Here is a 21,201-nt window from a genome sequence, read left to right as displayed (position 1 = left end):
GCTACAATCTGGATCTCTCTCTCTCTCTTGAAATTTAATGCTCAGTGCATGATCTGTAAAATATTGGCGTGCGTGTGTGTGTATACATATACAGCAAAGTAAAGCCAATTCGTGGGACGCGGGTGGCGCTGTGGGTTAAACCACAGAGCCTAGGACTTGCCGATCAGAAGGTCAGCGGTTCGAATCCCCGCGATGGGGTGAGCTCCCGTTGCTCGGTCCCTGCTCCTGCCCACCTAGCAGTTCGAAAGCACGTCAAAGGGCAAGTAGATAAATAGGTACCGCTCCGGCGGGAAGGTAAACGGCATTTTCGTGCGCTGCTCTGGTTTGCCAGAAGCGGCTTAGTCATGCTGGCCACATGACCCAGAAGCTGTACGCCGGCTCCCTTGGCCAATAAAGCGAGATGAGTGCCGCAAGCCCAGAGTCGGTCACGACTGGACCTAATGGTTTACCTTTACCTAAAGCCAATTCAGTTTGACAGAATTGTAACTAGTGGCTGCTCCATACTCAAAAGCCAACAAGCAGAATCAGAACAGAAGCTTCTATCAGTTCCTGTGCTGCTGCTGCAGTCTCAAGTCCTAATTATCTATATCTAAATAATATTCCAATCTCTCTCACAGGCTGTTCCTTATTAAGATCTCAGTAGGCTTTAATTTCGGGGTAGACAGAGTATCAAATCACACAGGCTGAGGAACAGGGTGGAGGTAGCTGCTCTCTCTTGCTCCCCATATGTAGACACAAAACACACAAGTGCCTTTTGTGTGTTGTGTTCTTTGCCCCCCCCCCCAGGCTTTGGGTGTCCTTGCTTTGTGAAGTGGCCAATTAAAATCACTTTTGATTGAGAGATTTGAGAGCTGTTGAGTTGCAGGTGAGCAGGGCGAGGCAGAAGATGGCAAAAGGGGTCCAAACCTAAGTGTGAGTGGCCTTAAGCAAGCCTCTCTTTCTCTGAAAATTGTGGCAAGACTGGGGAAAAGCCTTATTAGGCTGGTTGTAGTCTGTAACAGGGAGCAAAGACAGTTTAATCCAATTCTACATTATTGTCTGGATCTCTTCTACCAGCCAAATCAATTTCTCAGTGCTAGGACGCCTGCACTGAGTTGTGACCAGGCATCCATGGTGAAACCAAGGAGAATGCTTCTCTTTGTCCTCCCCTTCTTGGGAGAGGTAATTATTGGTGTCTTCCTCCTCCTTGCTACCTTATTTCCCTTCTGCCTGAAACATTAGTTCGAACTCTAGCTATTTATATCAACTAACTAGCTTACTTCTTCATATTTCTGTTCAAGCCTCAAAACCAATTTTTACTCTCTGCGAGCCATTTTTTTGGGACCAAATATTTTTAATCACAGTAATTGCATGTTTTCTTGCTAACTCCCCCAAGCAAGCAAGATAATATTGGGATTTACTGTTTTGATTGTGCTCATTTCACCCAATTAAGTAAGGTGAAGTGGGTGCACCTAAAATAATCGTGCCCATTCCAACAATGTCTGTGGCGTGCAATCGTCTCCAGCAAAAACTCCCCCCTTGCCACCAAAAGAGTAGCGCTGTGAACTTGCAAGTGAGATACAGGTACATGTGTATACATGAGTCAATTGGGATAACAAGTGCTTCCTCATCCCTTCCTTTTGCTTCAGATGGCTGAGAACAAAAGCAACATGCCGAAGTCCTCGTCTCTTATTCTGCCTTTGCAAGCATCCTTTGAAGCAAGCTAGTGAGCCAGAGATAGTGATTTCTATCAGGCCACATGCATCCGGGGCCAAGCAATGCAAGGTGCAGGAGATTCAAACAGAATCATGGCAAATTGGCACTGTGCATGGATGTGAGCTGCATAATGGAATTGGGTTGTGTGTGTTTAAGTATCCTATCCTGTGGCCCTCGCCCAAGTAGCAGCTTTTAGGAAAAGAGAGAAACATTGGGAGATAAAATCACAGAGCCCCTGTCTTGTATGTAATTGGCTCGCAATAAGCTTTTGTGGCTGAGCAGAGATGTGAACGTGGATGTCCACATCCAGACCCCCAGTGCGCAGAGGCGGGCTTAATAACTGTGATCGCGGGGCCATGTTTTGCCTTCCTCCCGTCTCTTGCTGCTTTCATCTATCCAACTGAGCCGGGGGTGGAGGAGGAGGCAGTAATAAACACAATTCAGGCCGCTTATTGCCCAGCCGTAATCATCAAATTTGTTTTTCATCAGCGGCAATTTATGAGGACGTTCATTGCATCAGTGTTCACAGTTCACTCTGTTAGGCGTAGGAGCAAGTGGCAATCAAGGGGGAAGATTGGCTTGTTAGGGTTTTGGACGCGCGAGCATTTGCAATTTCCTCCGCTGAGCTGTGCAGCAAAATACCTTTGGCAAATCATCAGCCGCTCTATTAGAAAGTCGCCCTTGCTTGTTCTTGGGTGAACCTGAAATTGGGCTTTCTAATAGCCAAAGCTGCTTCTCCCTATGTCTGGCTGGTACACTGTCATCACAGACTCGGTCTCTCAGCAAATATTTCTAGATTGTGTAGAATAGGAAGGCAGCGGAGAGAGCCCTCCTGATTATAACCCATGCACCAGTTTGTAAGAGGCTACATCTGCCTACTGCATAATTTCCTTTTTCCTGGAGGCTTGCCTCTTTCCGATGTTTGGAAGGCCTTTATGTTTGGGATGCGGCTCAAAGAACAAATTAAGCTCAAAGCAGGATGTATACATGTGTTAATATTTAATAGCAAAACCCATATAGAATATGCGCAAGTGCCGCCTATTAATTTGCCTCAGATCATACACAAAAGGATCTTTTCGGTTCACATCATCCTCCCTCTCCCCAGCCCAAGTACTTTTATTCTTCATGGTGTGATCCAGTGCCAACAGCATCTTGAGGGAGAAACTCTCATGGAACTAGGGTTGTGTGCATACCAAGGACTGGAGGGGAAAGCACCTTGTGTCTTCCTTCATTTCACTGGCCTCTGCTTCTGGCCCCCTATGCAGACCTGGGCAGTAGTCCTCCTTGACTGCATTTGCTTGCGCTGAGTTAATAGGAATGGAAGGATGCAGGTGGGGTAGGGTCACTTGCAGGGGATGGAGGTGCTTAACCCCTCCTGCACCTGCTGGTTCCTTTCCACCTACCACAGATATTCCCCCCTGGACAGTTTCCCCCAAAATAACTAACTTCAGGTTTTCCAGCTGGAGATAAACTTCTTTTAAAACTGGTACTTGAAGGTGAGAATCATCATCCATCCATCTTGCCAATCCTGTATCGCAAGCATCTGCTCATCCCATTAGCATCAGAAGGGAAATATCGAGCTGGAAACTATGCATTTCCCTTGTAAGATCTAATTTCACTGTCTTCAGCCAAATCCTATTCTGCGTTATTCTCCTGTGGATTAAGAACTCAAATGCTTTTTTATGGGTTTCTTCCACATGCTACTTGCAGCCAGGGTCGGGGGAAATGTTGAAGTTTGGAGCGAGCTGGTGAAAGCTGTTCTTAAGTTTCACCACTAAGACATCAACAGCCCACAGCCATTTTGAACAGGCACGGCAATATCTTCCAGGGGACCTCCTGGGTTCCTGTGACCTTATTAAGTGTATCTCCTCTTCGTGCCTGAAATGCTGCTGTTCATAGGATGGTGGGGAAAGTCTGACCTCCTCAGGGAATTCAAAGCCTGACTTGCAACCTCCTTAAAAATCACTGCACGGAAGTTGCTGAATAAGCCTTGGAGAGTGCCAGTGCATCCAAGCAAACCACTGTACAGTAATTAAGGGCTCCAAAATTATCCTTTAATTTTCCAGTCGAACCAAGAGGAAAGCAACGTAAGCAGCAAGGGAAAAGAACCGGCTCAGAGAGGGCAACTTCTTAGGCAAAGGGAGTGCGCAATCTTGTGCGAAGAGGAGAGAACAGAGCCTGTCCTGCAGTGAAGGGCAAAACCCACAGTGTCAGAGTTATATCGCTCCTCCGCTCTGACCTGACTCCCTTTTGATAAAGGTTATAGAGAAGCAGACAATATTTCTAGGCTTTCCAAGGTGAAGGGAAGGGAGGTGTCTATGGAGCTGGCTGACCTAAGTCAACGGCCAGAATGTGACGTTGGCCCCCCCCGTTTGGAAAACACACAAAACCATAGCTTAAGGAAACCCGTGGTTTAATATGAATGAGCAGCATTTGGGTGCAAGCTGTTCAAAAGTCTTTGCTCCTGTGGCTGTCGCACTGGGGCGGGAATAGAAACCAAAGGCTGGCTGTGGTTTACGTGTAAACTAGCATTTGTGGTTTGTTTCCCTTAAGCAAACCATGAGTGGTAAGTCTAGGGAGAGAATGGCTTCCATTTGTGGTTTGTTTGGTGAGAAGCATACCACAAGTGCTGGTTCACACAAAAAGCAAAGCAAGACACTGGTTTCTTTCGTCTCTGGTGCAACAACAGAAGGAACTGGGGGGATGGATGGATGGACGAAAGTGGACTTCTGAGCAGTGTGGACCAGCATTCTGCTCATTCACAGCAAACCACAGTTTATGTTTAACTATGGTTTCATGTGATCTGCAAACCTCGTCATTATTAGGAACAGATCTGAGCTAGCTGTGGCAGCGATGTGCTAAACTTTTACAGAAAGGTTACTTGGCAACTTTCAGACATCATCTTTGACCTGGTTGTGCTCAACCTGAAGCCTGAAGGACAGCAAACTGATATTCTTGCAATGGCAGCTTGGAGTCTGCCCTGCTGACCACACACTGGTCCTATAGTCACCTCTGCCAAGAAAGGTAGCAGACCCCTCCCCTTGCAGAACTAGCTACCTATGGGCTGCGTGGATCAAGTGTGTTTTGTATGAGCAAACACAACCTCTCAGGCTTGCTGTAATGTAAGAAGTGTCCTTGAGTTGCAGCCACTGAAGAAAGTTGTAACAATCCAACTTCCGCTTTTGAACTGGAGAGAAAAACCTTGAAAGAAACCAATGATCCCCTATTAGATAGCTAATGAGCTTTGCGGATTTAGAGCCAGCATCTTCAGGGAGACCCAGTGATATTGGTTACGGAAGGCAAATGGTCTTCTCTCTTAATCAAGTGGTAACGTACCACAGAGTAAGCATGTAAGCATTTACTGAGCTGGTCGATTGCTGAGTGGTGCAGAGAATATTTCCACAACCAACTGAAATACTGGGGGGAAAGGAGTGACAAACTTTTCCTCACTGCTTGGCTAGATGATACAGGCAACCAGCTGTATACCATGGTAAACGGTATAAATCCAAAGCAGTGGAGCCATGTGGCATCTGGTTCTCTCTCTCCCTTTCCCATACAAACCAGCTAAATGCTATTCAAGATGGTGGACAAGCTTCATCTGCAGCTTACCTGGGAAAAGGAGAATCTTGGAAATAAGGGCAGCTGTGTATCATGATAGTACTGGCACAATCAAAACCACTTGATAGGAAGGGGGCAGGAATCTCAGCTACATCCGTCCCTCTCATTTTGACAGCTAGAACTGAATTTTAGTTAAAATTACTTATCAGTCTTTCTCAATGCTGTAGATCCAACTAGATCAAGTGAACAACAGGCACACCTCCTTTTTCTACCCCCCTCCCTCACGCCCAGCTAAATCCATCAAAGCTCTAAAGTGACAGACACACCAGTCATTTGCATTCCATTTCATCATGGTGACATTTCTTGATCTCATCTTGCCACATAACTGGCCTCTAACCCACACCCACCCAAAAAACCCCGTGGATAATATTTTCATGAAAAGGGCGCAAGACCCAAATATCAAACATACACCCCGCTTTAACAATGCAACGCCCAAAACAACGCAATTCTCGTTGGCTGCAAGCAAGCATGAAGCTTCTCTGGCTAGCTGCCCTCCCACAATGGCATAAATTAAACAGTGGTGATTTTCTTGTCCTTGGTGGCTTGCTTGATAGCCGCCTGCTCACAGATTATCTCTTTCAGGCGCTGCAGCCTCATGTTCTGGGTGGTTTGGTCCCCAACGCCGGTCTGGCTGCGGTGCAATAAGCTCAGGGCATAGATGTACTCCAGCTCAGTGTATTTCACCCCTTGATCCACCACCAGATTTAGCAACTCGTCTGCGGTGTTGTACAGCATCTCGTAGTATTGCCTGCAATGCAAAGAAGAAAGTTCCACGTTCACTTCAGCTGTGCTGTCAGCTGACCAAACAGGAATCGCGCTGACAGAAAAGAAAGGGGGAAATGGAGACTATAGATTAAAATAAGAAAGAAAATTAAAACGAGTTCTGTGTAGGAGGTTAGGGTTCAAAGTGGTTCTGGGACTAGAATGGAGGAAAGTCATTTTCAAGAACTATTACCTGCCTCCAGAGGAAGAGCTGTCCTAGTGGAAGGGCTGTAGCCCAATGGTGGCGGGTCTATGTCTCACCAGAGTGGTGCATGCTCTAGTTATCTCCCGCTTGGACTACTGCAATGTGCTCTACGTGGGGCTACCTTTGAAGGTGACCCGGAAACTGCAATTAATCCAGAATGCGGCAGCTAGACTGGGGACTGGGAGCAGACGCCGAGACCACATAACATCTGCATTGGCTCCCAGTACGTTTCCGAGCACAATTCAAAGTGTTGGCGCTGACGTTTAAAGCCCTAAACAGCCTTGGTCCTGTATACATGAAGAAGCATCTCCACCCTCATCGTTCAGCCCGGACACTGAGATCCAGCGCTGAGGGCCTTCTGGCGGTTCCCTCATTGTGAGAAGTGAGGTTACAGGGAACCAGACAGAGGGCCTTCTCGGTGGTGGCACCTGCCCTGTGGAACGCCGTCCCTTCAGATGTGAAGGAAATAAGCAGCTATCCAATCTTTAAAAGACATCTGAAGGCAGCCCTGTTCAGGGAAGTTTTTGATATTTAATGCTGTATTGTTTTTAACACTCGATTGGGAGCTGCCCAGAGTGGCTGGGGAAACTCAGCCAGATGGGTGAGTATAAATAATAAATTATTATTATTATTCTTCACAAGGTCCCATGTTCAATCCCTGGCATTTCCAGGTAGGACTGGGAATGTCCTCCATCTGAAACTCGGGGCAGCTGCTGTCAGTCAGTGTAGGCAACACTGCGCTAGGGGGACAGGTGCTTAGGCTATGCCTACCTTCTCCCACTCAGCCAGTGCAACCCAGCCTATTAGAAATGAGGAGGCCATGATCTGACACTGTATTGAGTAGACAGAGGGCTCATCCATGCTTCCACTTGTTCCGTGCCTAGAAAGCAAGGTTTGGGTGGTTTTCTGCTTGCCCCATGTTTTCTAGGAACGGGTCCCAGTTCTTTTCTGCTTGCCCCTCCACTTCCTCTGGGAGAACCCGCTCTTTCGTGCTGAATCGCAGCAAACGGAAATCTGCAGAAAACCCAATTGACGTTTGCTCTGATTCAGCGGCAAAAAACTGGGTTCTCCCAGGGGAAAGTCGCGGGACAAGTAGAAGGCTGGATGAGCCCACAAACTCCATCCACAGGAGGCCAAATGCCTGAAGCTGCAAAAGGACATTCCGACCAGAATCCAGAACTCACTGCTTCCAGGAGTTACTTGCCACTCCTTAGAGAATCAGATTATTTTCTATTTAAAATAAACAATTAATACAAAGGCAGTGGTGCGGGGGCTGGGGAGAGAGAAACCTGCATTTTTAATTGGCTGCAATTAAAACCACTGCCTTGTTTGGCCTGGTGTTGCCTTTGGCCAGCCGGCCTACGCATGTGGAATTACTCACTCGATTAGCCGCTCCGCTCAAGGTTTGCCTCCCCTGTCTTTGAAAAGTATTAATAAATATTGATCAGGCGTGCTTCCTGTTTGCCTTTGCCAAAGCAATTCTGATAGGCCTGCTCTCCTGATGTTATCAAATAATGAAATATGAAAGAGAGAGAGAGGGAGAAGAATTCGCCTCTTGATTAGCCTTTGTTCCCTTTTCATAGTTTTTGCTTCCAGCCATCAGAAATGTTGTGTTTGATTTTTTTTTAGGAGAGGCTAGAGAGAGGCATTCTGCCCGGCAGCACAACTTTTAAATCATCAGGAAGACACACACACACACACACACACACACACACACACTGCATTTTCTGGTCTTGGTGCTTCATTCTCAGCTTCTGGGAAGCCAGCAACCCCCCTCCAAACAGGAAAATCACACGGTGCAGCTACAGTCATGGGGAAAAGGAAGTGCGCCCTCTTTGAATTCTGTGGTTTTACATATCAGAACGTAATAGCAATCATTTGTTCCCTAGCAGGTCTTAAAATTAGGTAAATACAACCCCAGGTAAACAACAACACATGACATTTTACATCGTGTCATGATTTATTTAAGCCGATGGAGAAATCAAGTGTGGAAAACTAAGTGCATCCTTACTGCTCCCGTAGGAATTAAGAGGCTAAGTAGCAGACAGGGGCTGCTAATCAAATGCCCTTGCTTAATTGATCATCAGCAAATGTGCCCACCTCTATAAAAGCCGAAGTTTTAGCAGTTTGCTGGTCTGGAGCATTCAGGTGTGTTTTAACACAATGCAAAGAAGGAAAGACGACACAATACTCTTAGAGAAACAAGTGCTGCTGCCCAAGAAACAGGATTCTAAGGTAATCTCCAACCAATTTTAAGTCCATCATTCTGCACTGAGAAAGATTATTCAGAAGTGGAAAACATTCAAGACAGTTGCCAATCTTCTCAGGAGGGGACGTCCCAGTGAATTCACCCCAAGGTCAGACAGTGCAATGCTCAGAGAAATTGCAAAAAACCCAAGAGTTACATCTCGGGCTCCACAGGCCTCAGTTAACATGTTAAATGTTAAAGTTTGTGACAGCACAATTAGAAAAAGACCAAACAAGTATGGTTTGTTTGGAAGGGTTTCCAGGAGAAAGCCTCGTCTCTCTAAAAAGAACACGGCAGCATGGCTTTGGTTTGCAAAGTCGCATCTGAACAAACCACTTCTAGAACAATGTCCTTTGGGAAGAGGAGACCAAAGTGGAGATGTTTGGCCATAATGCAGAGCCACGTTTAGCAAAAACCAAACGCAGGAAACCAGAACAGGCACCTCATACCAACTGCCAAGCACAATGGTGGAAGGGTGATGATTTGGGGTTGTTTTGCAGCCACAGGACCTGGGAACCTTGCAGTCATTGAGTCGACCATGAACTCCTACGGACAAATGTCTGGCCATCTGCCCAACAGCTGAAGCTTGGCTGAAACTGGGACATGCAACAGGACAAGGATCCCAAGCACACCAGCAAATCTACAAGGAAATGACTGGAAAAACCCCAGAATCAAGGTGTTGCAATGGCCCACTCAAAATCCAGACCTCAACCCAATTGAAATGCTGTGAGGGATCTTAAGAGAGCTGTGCATAAACAAATGCCAGCAAACCTCAACGAACTGAAGCAATGTTGTAAAGAAGAACGGGCCAAAATTCCTCCACAACGTGAGAGACAGATAAAGTCCTACAGAAAATAATTACGGTACTTCATGTTATTGCTGCTAAAGGTAGTTCTACAAGCTATTAAGTCATAAGGTGTACTTATTTTTCACACGACTTTTCTATTCTGGCTTTATTTCTGTTAAATAAATCACGACACAGTGTAATACGCCATGCGTTGTTCATCTGAGGTTGTATTTACCTAATTTTAAGACCTGCTAAGGAACAGATGATTGTTATTATGTCTTCATATGTAAAAACCACAGAATTCAAAGAGGGTGCCCTTTCTTTTTCCCATGAGTGTATTTGCAGACTGCAGGTGAGCGATCAAAGTTTTGATTCTCCCCACAACGAAAACTTGAATGTACAAACAAGCATGTCTGAAAAGGGGTTCCTTCCAGCCTTACCACCTCCCCTCACTACCCATGCAGCCCATTTTTTCTTTCAAAAAGTCCGCCCAATTTTACACTGCTCGTATGTGCAACTTGCTGGAGAAGGAGGCGAAGGTTAGCAGGCTAGTTGGAGAGACTTGGTGGACCTGATGTGATGGGACCCTGTATTGTGCAACGGGGTTATAGGATCCAAAATGCATCAGAAATGTTTGCTTTCCAGTTTCTAGACCAGGCAGAGGCAAACTTGGCCCTCCAGATGTTTTGGGACTACAATTCTCATCATCCCTGGCTACTGGTCCTGTTAGTTAGGGATGATGGGAGTTGTAGTTCCAAAACATCTGGGGGGCCAAGTTTGCCTATGCCTGTTCTAGGCAGCCTCCTTTCACACACAAGGAGGGTGACAGACATTTATCAAGGGTGCAGTTCCACACTGGCAGAGGAATGCACATGCCAAGCAGTGATATGTGCAAGGCAAATTGTGTGGGGCATTCTCCAACTGAAGCCATGTTCATTAATTTCAGTAGGTAAAATAAAGGTAAATATACCCCTGCCCGTATGGGCCAGTCTTGACAGACTCTAGGGTTGTGCGCTCATTTCACTCTAGAGGCTGGGAGCCGGTGCCGTCCACAGACACTTCCGGGTCACATGGCCAGTGTGACATCGCTGCTCTGGCGAGCCTGCACCAGCGCAGCACACGGAACGCCGTTTACCTTCCCGCTATAAAGCGGTACCTATTTATCTACTTGCACTTTAAGGGTGCTTTCGAACTGCTAGGTGGGCAGGAGCTGGGACCGAAAGACGGGAGCTCACCCCGCCGCGGGGATTCGAACCGCTGACCATATGATTGGCAAGTCCTAGGCACTGAGGTTTTACCCACAGCGCCACCCGCGTCCCTAATTTCAGTAGGTATAATCTGTATAATATGTAGTTGAATGCCACCCTATGAAATTGATCCCTAACTCACTCTGGTTGGTGCATTCCCCTGTAACATGGGACCAATGGCAATTCCAGGAACGGAGTGCAAATCCAAGGCCTTTTCGACCCCAAATGACCCTGAAAACAGCAGCAGCCAAGGGTCTAGCTGACTGTCATCTGAGTTTACATCATTTAGAAACCCCCCAAATGGAGAGTGGCATTAACTGTGGCCAATCATTTGGGGTCAGAGAGCCAATGAGGACACTGATGCAGCTTGTGGAGGGGGGTGGGAAGGAAGCATTGGACAATATTAGAGGGTAGTGACTGCCATGCTCTTGTGCGGTTGGTGGCCTCCAAATAACCGAGAAGTATTGTAAACACAGGGACATGGGTGGTGCTGTGGGTTAAACCACAGAGCCTAGGACCTGCCTATCAGAAGGTCAGTGGTTCGAATCCCTGTGACGGGGTGAGCTCCCATTGCTCGGTCCCTGCTCCTGCCAACCTAGCAGTTCAAAAGCGTGCCAAAGTGCAAGTAGATAAATAGGTACTGCTCTGGCGGGAAGGTAAACGGCGTTTCCGTGCGCTGCTCTGGTTCGCCAGAAGCGGCTTAGTCCTGCTGGCCACATGAGCTGTATGCCGGCTCCCTTGGCCAATAAAGCGAGATGAGCGCCGCAACCCCAGAGTCAGTCACGACTGGACCTAATGGTCAGGGGTCTCTTTACCTTTATTGTAAACACATAGTGCTTCTCCAGTCTGAAATCAGCCCTGCTTAAAAGGATCAGGAGGGAGACAATGAGAAAAGCCTTTGCTTCATACCTTGTAGAACCATTGACAGCCAGAGAAAATTATGGGCTAGATGGACCAACGCCAGGACTCGGTGGAAGACAATCTGTTTATATGCAATAAGGACATGATCGACAAGCAACTTCCATTCCAATTCCTACACAGAACCTCTCCTACTGTTGTTTATTTATCTGGCACCATCAATGTACATAGAAAGCAAGGAGGAGAGCAAGAGGGAAATAAATTCTGCCCCAACGAAATTCTTCATTCTAAGGGGGTGCATGGGGTGGGGAGGGGGAGAGACCAAAAGGGGATATAAGCAGAGAGGAGGCTGGAATGGGAAAGGCAAAGGCAGCAAGCTACTTTCCGCAGACAGATTCAGGAACGTTTGAGGAGCTGCCTCCTTCAAATTAAATGCAAAGCCCCTCTCGCTCCCCCCCCCCCCGGCCACCATCTTGAGAAGAAATCAAATCTTATCCAGATCAGGATTCAATCAGGAATTTCCCCTGACTACCCCTTGAAACATTTTGTTTTGTTTTGTTTTGTTTATGCAGGCTAGCCAGGGTTAGAGGTGAAAATTAGCATTTAAATGGAGAAAAGTATTGATGGCACTCATGGGAGATTGTTTCATCTTGGCTGCCTTTCCACTGAGATTATTATTATTTTTAAATATCTAGGGACTTTCCTCCAAGGCAGGCAGTTCAAGATAGGATTGCTTCTCCCCACAGAGCTTTCCCAGGGAAAAAAAGAGGCTTTTAAGAATTGCACCAATATTTCATTATTTTATTTTTTAAAGGTGTGTTTCTGGTTCAAGACTCCATTTGTATGTTCTGAATGGGAAGGAAGTTGAGGGATCAGTTGCTGCAGAGTGCAGTCTTGTCTCTGATCTCGTCTCCAGCGACAGGGCAGGAAGAAGACAACAGGATCTGGGTTCTGTTCTTGAGACCCTTGGCTACTCAACAGCTAATAGCAATGGGCTGGATTGACCTTTAATTAGGCCCACCGCCAGAAATTGCACAGTGAAGAGGCCCAAAACACAGGAATCATTGCAGAAGCTCACAAACATAAGAGAACCTGAGCAGTAAAATTAATTGAAAACAAACAACTAACTTAATAAAAAATGCAGCATCATAAATGAACTGCACAGATCAGGAAGCACCAACAGCCCAACTGAATGAAACAGTTTTAGCAGTCCTGAAGGCTACAGAGAAGGGGCTAAAGCAAGCTCCCAAGTAGGGATTTGATAGAAATAAATCTACTCAGCGTGCATTTAAAGGTGAACCTACCAAATTCACACTTTCAAAACAATACACAAACCACAAAGCTGCCATTCTTCACAATTCACACTTCTCTGGGTTCTGCAGATGAGTAACGCGTACAGACATGAATACAGTGGTACCTCGGGTTACATACGTTTCAGGTTACAGACTCCGCTAACCCAGAAATAGTACCTCGGGTTAAGAACTTTGCTTCAGGATGAGAACAGAAATTGTGCGGCAGCGGGAGGCCCCATTAGCTAAAGTGGTGCTTCAGGTTAAGAACAGTTTCAGGTTAAGAACGGACCTTCGGAACGAATTAAGTACTTAACCAGAGGTACCACTGTACATTGTGGTAAAGTGTGGCTGTCATGGACCGGTTGGATGCAGAGGAATGGCCTCCCCAGAAGAACTTAAGAGGTGGGTAGGAAGAATCATGCTGGAGCAGCTGGTCCTTCAGACCTACTGGATCCAAAATGGACCTGACTTTGAAGGCGATAACCAGAACTTTGAATGGGGTTTGGCAGCCCACCAGGAGACACTGCAGGTTAAAAAGCAACGGAGTCACATGCTGCAAATAACCGGCCCTCATCAATCGTTCTGAGCTAGCCATAGTTTCCAAACAGGCACTCATTGCCATTCCTGCAAAGACAAAGCCCATCTAACAGGCAGGAAATGCCTGGCCAGGGGATATCACATGACTAAGTGGCCAGCTATGAGGGGATAGGGACGCGGGTGGCGCTGTGGGTTAAATCACAGAGCCTAGGACTTGCCGATCAGAAGGTTGGCGGTTCGAATCCCCTTGACGGGGTGAGCTCCCGTTGCTCGACCCCTGCTCCTGCCAACCTAGCAGTTCGAAAGCACATCAAAGTGCAAGTAGATAAATAGGTACCGCTCTGGAGGGAAGGTAAACGGCGTTTCTGTGCGCTGCTCTGGTTCACCAGAAGCGGCTCAGTCATGCTGGCCACATGACCCGGAAGCTGTATGCCAGCTCCCTCAGCCAATACAGTGGTACCTCGGGTTACATACGCTTGAGGTTACATATGCTTCAGGTTACAGACTCCGCTAACCCAGAAATATTACCTCAGGTTAAGAACTTTGCTTCAGGATGAGAACAGAAATCGTGCGGTGGCGGCGCGGCAGCAGCAGGAGTCCCCATTAGCTAAAATGGTGCTTCAGGTTAAGAACAGTTTCAGGTTAAGAACGGACCTCTGGAACGAATTAAGTACTTAACCCGAGGTACCACTGTAAAGCGAGATGAGCGCCGCAACCCCATAGTCGTCCACGACTGGACCTAACGGTCAGGGGTCCCTTTACCTTTCCCTTATGATGGGATAAGCAACCTGGGGAGATCCAATGAGTCAGCAAATAGTCATGTCACACCGCAGCAGTCATACTGTGTGTACACTCTTCACCTAAGGAATTTATTTCTCCCCTAGCCCAAACTAGACACTGCAGGTTAATTATGGAAGAGTATGAGAGTCAGGTTGTACACCTTCAAACTCGCTGCATGTTGCTTCCAAAAGCTTTCTCTGACTCAGGGTCCTCTTAGCCTCCCACAAAGTGCTGTGGCAAAGCAGGAAGGAAAAATCCCCTCCTTTGCCAAGTGGAACTTTATAGGGCATTAAAGAAACACCCTCCACACTTATCTAAATCTTTAATTAGTTCTATAATATACTGATGATATCAGGCCTAATTAAATTTATACAGATAAAGGGCAATGAAATTCTAACCAAGTGAGCTGGAAAGTACATATTAAACAGTAAATTTAATGGTTCAGGCCGATAAGTGCAATTTCCTACACAAAAACTAAATTGAATTTAGTGTGTTGTATTCAAATTGATTTTGCATGTGCAAATTATTCAGGAGGAGGGGCAGGGAGGGAGGAGAGAGAGAGCTGGGATCTTGTTCATATATCAGTAAAACTGCTAATCCAGTCTATTTAAACATCACTTATTAATGCTTGCCATTGCACGTAAGTCAGACAGATTTGCATTTTTACTGCACAAAGGACAAAAATTATCTGAACTGGATGCCACTTTATAAAGAATATTAAGCGACTTCCCTCCTTGCAAATAAGGGGGAGAGGTGGGAATGAAATGTCTCCCTGAAGAAGAGGAAGGAGACAGTCAGCACTTTGGTGGAAAAGGCAGCGACAAGAGTGCGCCAGTCAGCACAAAATAAAATACAATTTTAGCTGCCCGCTGGGAAGAACAAATGCAGCAGAGAGCAGCCTGGCGTGCGTAACGCGAACTGTGTGGGAAGTGGACCCAGATGCTGAAACAAAGGGGCTATTGTGATTTATCATGTATACGGCGCTTGTAATCACCGGCTGCTTTATTATATATAGTGCCTTTGCCTTCAGAAGAAACCATGATCCCATTTCACAGACAGGGAACTGAGGCCGAGAGATAGCTTGGTGGCAGATGAAGCTGATTTGTATGAAGACTGAATGGCTCAGCATGGCCTTCTCTGGCTGGAAGGGACTCTCCCAAGGTCTCAGGTAAACCAGGGTTGAACATCTTGCCCAGATGTAGGCAGAACCTGGCATCAGGTCTTGGACAGGAGAGATGGGATCAGGCTCAATATAAGAGAGCGGGCAGAAGGAGGGGAAATGGGAGGGCAAGGAAGAAGGGCGTAGAGCGAGGCTTCAGGGAAAGGTTCAATAGAGGATGAAGGTCACTTAGGACCAGAGACCCCAAACTAGGTGCAGGAAGATGAAGATGAGGATGAGGAACAGGGAAGTTGTTCTGGACAGACATAGCCAACCAACCAGCCAACTGTCTTCTTGGGAATGATATAGTTGGGTGGGGGGAAAGCTGAGGGGTGTAAAGGCCTGGAGAGCCAAATGAACCCCAGCTGTGTCCCATTCCAAAGCAGCAGGACAGGACCATAGCTGCCAACTTTTCCCTCTTCTTGCAAGGAATCCGTTGCAAGGGAAACGTTGACAGCTATGGACAGGACAGAAGAGAAGATTCTGATAGCCAAAGGCAGAAGAAAAAATTTTGGCACCTGGGGTGGAAAATCCAAATGGCACCACTAATTAACATGGGTAAAATCTGGGAATACTCTCTAGGGCCATGCAAGCTCTACTGAAATGAACCAACCTTGGTCCAAGGCAGCTTTGGTTATTTTTAATGACCCCAGTGCAATAAAAATGGGCTTGTAGGTCCCAAACATCTGGAAGGTGTTCCTAGGGGGTTCCTAGGGGGATGAGAGTCTGCTGCGTCCACAATTCTCCATAAGGCCTCACACTTTGCATCCTTAAACATGAATTCCATCCACTTCAGACTCTTTTGCTACTGGCTGTTGCCCTTTATTTGCAGTGGTGATGCAATTTTATATGGAGTCTATTGTATGCAAGGCATGGAGCTTAATAGTGTCAGGTGTTAACACAGCTACGCACAGCAGATTGCACTGAAGTTCTATATCCTTAATAGATTAGATCTCTGGTCAGTTTTTTCTTTTCTTTTCAAGAAAACAACTGCAAACTACCTCTGCAGATTGCAATACTACATTAGGAGAAAACTGCAGAAGGAGAGAGGTTTCTGGAACATATTGCTGCTCTCCCTCAGTCTTTTATATCTATTTTCAGGAAGGAAAGAAAGAAAGAAAGAAAGAAAGAAAGAAAGAAAGAAAGAAAGAAAGAAAGAGGAAGGAAGGAAGGAAGGAAGGAAGGAAGGAAGGAAGGAAGGAAGGAAGGATCATTCAGAGCAGTGTCTTCAACCTTGGGTCCCCAGATGTCATTGAACTACAATGCCTATCACCCCCAGTCAGCTTACTCAATGGTCACAGTTCATGGAAGTTGTAGTCCAACAACATCTGGGGACCCAAGGTCGAAGGACATTGATTTAAAGAGGGTCAGGGAGTCATCTTTTCCTCAGATGCAAGCCACAAGAGCGCCTACCTTCTTCTGTTCCTTCCTGGAAGAGGCCTCATATTGGCAGAAACCCATCTAAGACAGTGATGTCCAAACTTTTTTCAAAGAGGGCCAGATTCGATGAAGTGAAGGTCCATGAGGGCCAACCACAGTTGTTAACCATTTTTTAGGATTGAAGTTGTTGAGGGTTTTTTATGATTTCACCCCAGGAAATAAACAGTTACAAGGGCCAGATTAAGCCCCCGAAATGGACTTTGGACATGCCTGATCTTGAGGTATACAAAAGGGAGCCATTATGGGTGGCTGATCAGGATGTGTGTTACCTGAGGGAGAACAACAGACCCCAGTTCACATGAGGAATGTTTTTGGAGGCATGCAATGTGTGCCTGTAATCTTGGCCCCAAGAACAGCTCACCAGCTAATCCAGTTCTCCACAAACAGGGCTGAAGGAAGAATAGAAAGGAAAGAGCAAAACCAGCTAACTGGATTGTGGACTGGGCTTTATTTGACAAATACAGGCTTATCCACAATTTACTCAAAAAGTAATTAGATTTAAGCTAATACAGTCACAGTGTGTCTGTCAGGTAGACAGATGCATATCAGGATCTAGCTTAGCTTATCGGTTCTGCCAAGTAATGTTCAGTTACATAGCGCAATATATTTTGCATTCAACTTCCCCTGTCCCTGCACCTCCCCTCCCATGCCAAAAATGAATGAAAATCTGCGCTCTTAAATCTCTGCTAGCGGCAAATGTTTATTCTTGGCCGCACAGAGCTGGTTGATGGTGCGGTGGATTGGACTGCTGCATTACACACACACACACACACACACACACACACACACACACTGCTGAAATCCCACATCTGATGTGTGAAGTTCAGGCCTTCCCATCAGGCAGCTCACAGATGCCACTCTGAACTGTTCTTAGACAGCCTCCATCTGCCAGATATGCTAATCCAACGGCAAAAATCAATAATCTCCCTCCTTAGTGCCACGCTCTCTGCTTTTCTGGCACAGTGTTTCAAAGGTGCGGCAAAAGAACAGAGCAGGAGAACTGCCTTCTTACAAAGCCATCTGAGCTGTGGGATGGGCCCCATTGAGTGCTATGATTTGCTTGGTGGGGTCGTTTTCTCTTACTCCAAAGATGAGCTCTGAAGGTGGCTTCCCTCCCTGTTTACTTCTTATTGCACCTTTCCATGTTTAGATGCCCAAGGCAGCCGACAAGAAAACCGTAAAATATACAGAACGCAGCACAATAGCTTATCGAAAACTACAACGATGAACACCACAGATAAAGACCAGCAGCCAGCTCTGAGCTAAAGATAAATAAATATGCAGCAGTGCAACGGCATGGAAAAACATCGGTGCAATCAATCAAAGTCCCCTGGAAACAGAAAGGTCTTAGCCTGTAGATGGAAGGCCATTAGAGGGCTGAACCAGAGGTAACCGAGGTGGGGTCCACCTTTGAGATTAAAATAGGGAGTGGGGAGCAGGATGGGCATCAAAATAGAAGAGGCTGGAGAGAAGCCCATAGACTCCAGGTTGGAACATAGCAATGAGCATGGTATTTTGCAAGCCCTGGTGGACCAGACAGCTACATCTTTACCTGCATCGCACCCAGATCTTATATGACGTCAGGGCATAGCTGTCAACTTACAGATTTGAAAATAAGGGACCAGCAGCCTCAAAAATAAGGGATCAGCAGCCAAAATAAGGGATCAACAATTACTTTGATGAAATACATATTTTGTTGCATGCAAATGGCTTTAGATACCTATTAGGTCCATAAATTACCATATAGCATATATTCAACACAAAAAAACAGCAACAATTTGTTGTTGACAAAGGACAGCTGGACATAGAATGGGCCCCATTACCTTCAGTAGCTTAATTTAAGGGACATCATCAAATAAGGGACAGCAGCGGGACATGGCGCTGGGATAAGGGACTGTCCCGCCAAATAAGGGACGCTTGTTAGAGCCAGTGTGGTGTAGTGGTTAAGAGCGGTAGTCTCGTAATCTGGGGAACCAGGTTCGCGTCTCCGCTCCTCCACATGCAGCTGCTGGGTGACCTTGGGCCAGTCACCCTTCTCTGAAGTCTCTCAGCCCCACTCACCTCACAGAGTGTTTGTTGTGGGGGAGGAAGGGAAAGGAGAATGTTAGCCGCTTTGAGACTCCTGAAGGAGAGTGAAAGGCGGGATATCAAATCCAAACTCTTCTTCTTCTTCTTGACAGCTATGCGTCAGGGGTAGGACAGGGGTGTGTGGCTCAGCCTGGCCAAAGTGCTCCACAAGCCACACGGGGAGGCCTGATTGGGCCCACGGTAAGGTTACCAGATTTTTTTCAATGAACCCGGGGGCACTTTTCAACTTCCATGGATTTTGTATGTGGACTGATTTGTAAATCCGGGGAATGTCCCTGGGAAACGGGGACATCTGGTAACCTTAGCCCATGGGCCGGAGGTGCCCAACCACTGCTATAGAGGGCTCTCTTGGGAAACAGAGGATGGTGGAATGCAGAAAACACATAAGGGGTGAAGCGAAACCTCACCTGGCTGGAGAATTGCCTCACTGTGTGGAAGTGCCCTGCACCTCACACTTACAATCTGAATCTGAAGAGGAAGAAGCCTCCACCAAAAGTGTATAGTGCTCAGCTGGTCTATTTTAGCCATCCCCAAGTGATGCCTTTGTGCTCTAGAGAACCGTAAGCACTGGGGCAGGGGGCGGACGCAGCATTCCCTGACCAAGGTCAAGTGACTCTGGATAGAAGAGAAGTGCTGTTGCTGGCTTATCTTGTTCTCTGAATAGCTTCAAAAGCCTCTCCTGACAGCTGAAAAGTTCACCGCACCAGCTTAATTTAATTAAGAGGGAGAGATGGACAATGGGATATGCAAAACGTGGGATTAAGTGGTCCCACTGAGGTGTACACTGAAATAGAATGATACCACCTTCTGCGAAATATCTGTTACTGTCTACAGAGAGGCAAGCACGAAGCAGCATAGCCTCCTATGGGGAGGTGAAAAACACCTTGGTGACAGAATGTCTCCCCATCTTCTTTAGACGGGCTTCCTGGTACAAAGACATAGCCCAGAAAAAAGAGTTCCTCCCATTCAGAGGCTAGAACAAAGTGACAGACTTCTCCTTTCAAGTTGACAATTCAATATTTACCCGCCTTTCTTTTTAGGTTGTGGGAAAAGATGGGAGGGATGCAGAATTTGCAAGCAGAAGGTGCTTCTTCTCACCCTGCTATCTTGGACTCAGCTACATTGGCAAAGAAAAAGCGCTTTATATGCGTTGTTTATGCATTCTAACACTGTGACACCAGATGGCGCTGTGGGGTTATGTTTTTGCCAACCCAATCTCTCATACAAAGTTTGCAACACATTTAATTGATGTGTCTAGATCCAGCCCTTGCCTCACCCTGCACTCCTCTCCTCTTTACCCTCCTGTCTCTTTCTGACACCTCCTTCTGCCGGACAAGGACAGCATCTCCATGTGCAAGAGGGAAGCAACTCCCTTTGTCCCCAGACATATCTCCGCAATGGGAATAGTTCAAGAAGGGCTGATACACACATGGCCTTAAGCCCACCTCTGTGGGATGCAGAACATTGCAGCACATGCCCAGATGGTGTTTTGTTTGAGGGGGCAACCAGAGTGTGATCCTTGCCAAGGTCCCAGCTTGTTCTCTGCCTTGCTGCTGCCCCCGGATACTTGTCTTGTTGCCCAGCCTGCTCCTCCTGCCTGATGGTCCTCCAACCTGCCAGCACTGCTGACTGATCTGCCTACAATACCTGGTCTGTTATTCCAACACTGGATTTGCTGCACCCCTTTGGGTCCAATGCTGCATTCAGAGAGAGTAAGGTAAAAGGTAAAGGACCCCTGGACGGTTAAGTTCAGTCAAAGGCGACTATGGGGTGCGGCACTCATCTTGCTTTTCAGGACGAGGGAGCTGGCGATTGTCCACAGACAGCTTTCTGGGTCGTGTGGCCAGCATGACTAAACCGCTTCTGGCGCACAGAGGACTGTGATGACTGCCAGAGTGCACAGAAATGCCATTTACCTTCCCGTCACAGTGGTACCTATTTATCCACTTGCACTGGCATGTTTTCAAACTGCTAGGTTGGCAGGAGCTGGGACAGAGCAATGGGAGCTCATCCTGCTGCATGGATTCGAACTGCTGACCTTCTGATCAGCAAACCCAAGAGGCTCAGGGGTTTGGACCACTCAGAGAGGAGAAGGGAACCAAGGGGCCAGGTTCTTTGAGTGGTGAGAGCAAGCCCCTCGCCTATTCAGGGGTTGGTTGCAGGGGACGAGTTTTGATTTGGCCCAGAGACTGCCAACTTCTGGTGCCTGTATTCCTACTCTGCCAGCACACCCCCTAGCAGAGGAGGAAGAGGAGTCTGAAAGTACTGGATTCAGCTTCTGTGTGAAATTTCTTGTCTCTGAGAATGTGAAAACAGATTTCCTGTAGACGGAAAAGGTCATCAAACAGTCAACGCTCCCCTTCAATTTCAAAAATTGCCAGGTGAGAAAAGGTCCTCCCCGCCCTTATATGTCCACCCATCAATGTACCCCTGACAATGGTATTTTTAGCTGAAGAAAATGGAATTGCACCTCTTCATTAAGAGC

General features: G+C 46.8%; 1 protein-coding gene across 1 annotated transcript in view; it reads right to left on the bottom strand.

The window, feature by feature from the left end:
- Positions 1-2,677: 2,677 nt before the first annotated feature.
- EXOC4 (exocyst complex component 4) overlaps positions 2,678-21,201 on the bottom strand; it is a 343,578-nt gene continuing 325,054 nt past the window's right edge. The window contains exon 18 of the mRNA XM_028746503.2: positions 2,678-6,061. Within this exon, the coding sequence (XP_028602336.1) occupies positions 5,824-6,061 (238 nt within the window). The 3' untranslated portion in view covers positions 2,678-5,823. The remainder of the gene's footprint in view (positions 6,062-21,201) is intronic.

This window comes from Podarcis muralis, chromosome 10 (assembly GCF_964188315.1).
Source record: "Podarcis muralis chromosome 10, rPodMur119.hap1.1, whole genome shotgun sequence".
In the NCBI taxonomy this organism is placed as follows: domain Eukaryota; kingdom Metazoa; phylum Chordata; class Lepidosauria; order Squamata; family Lacertidae; genus Podarcis; species Podarcis muralis.
Note: the sequence above shows the minus strand (reverse complement) of the source record. Positions and strands in the feature narration are given on the sequence as shown.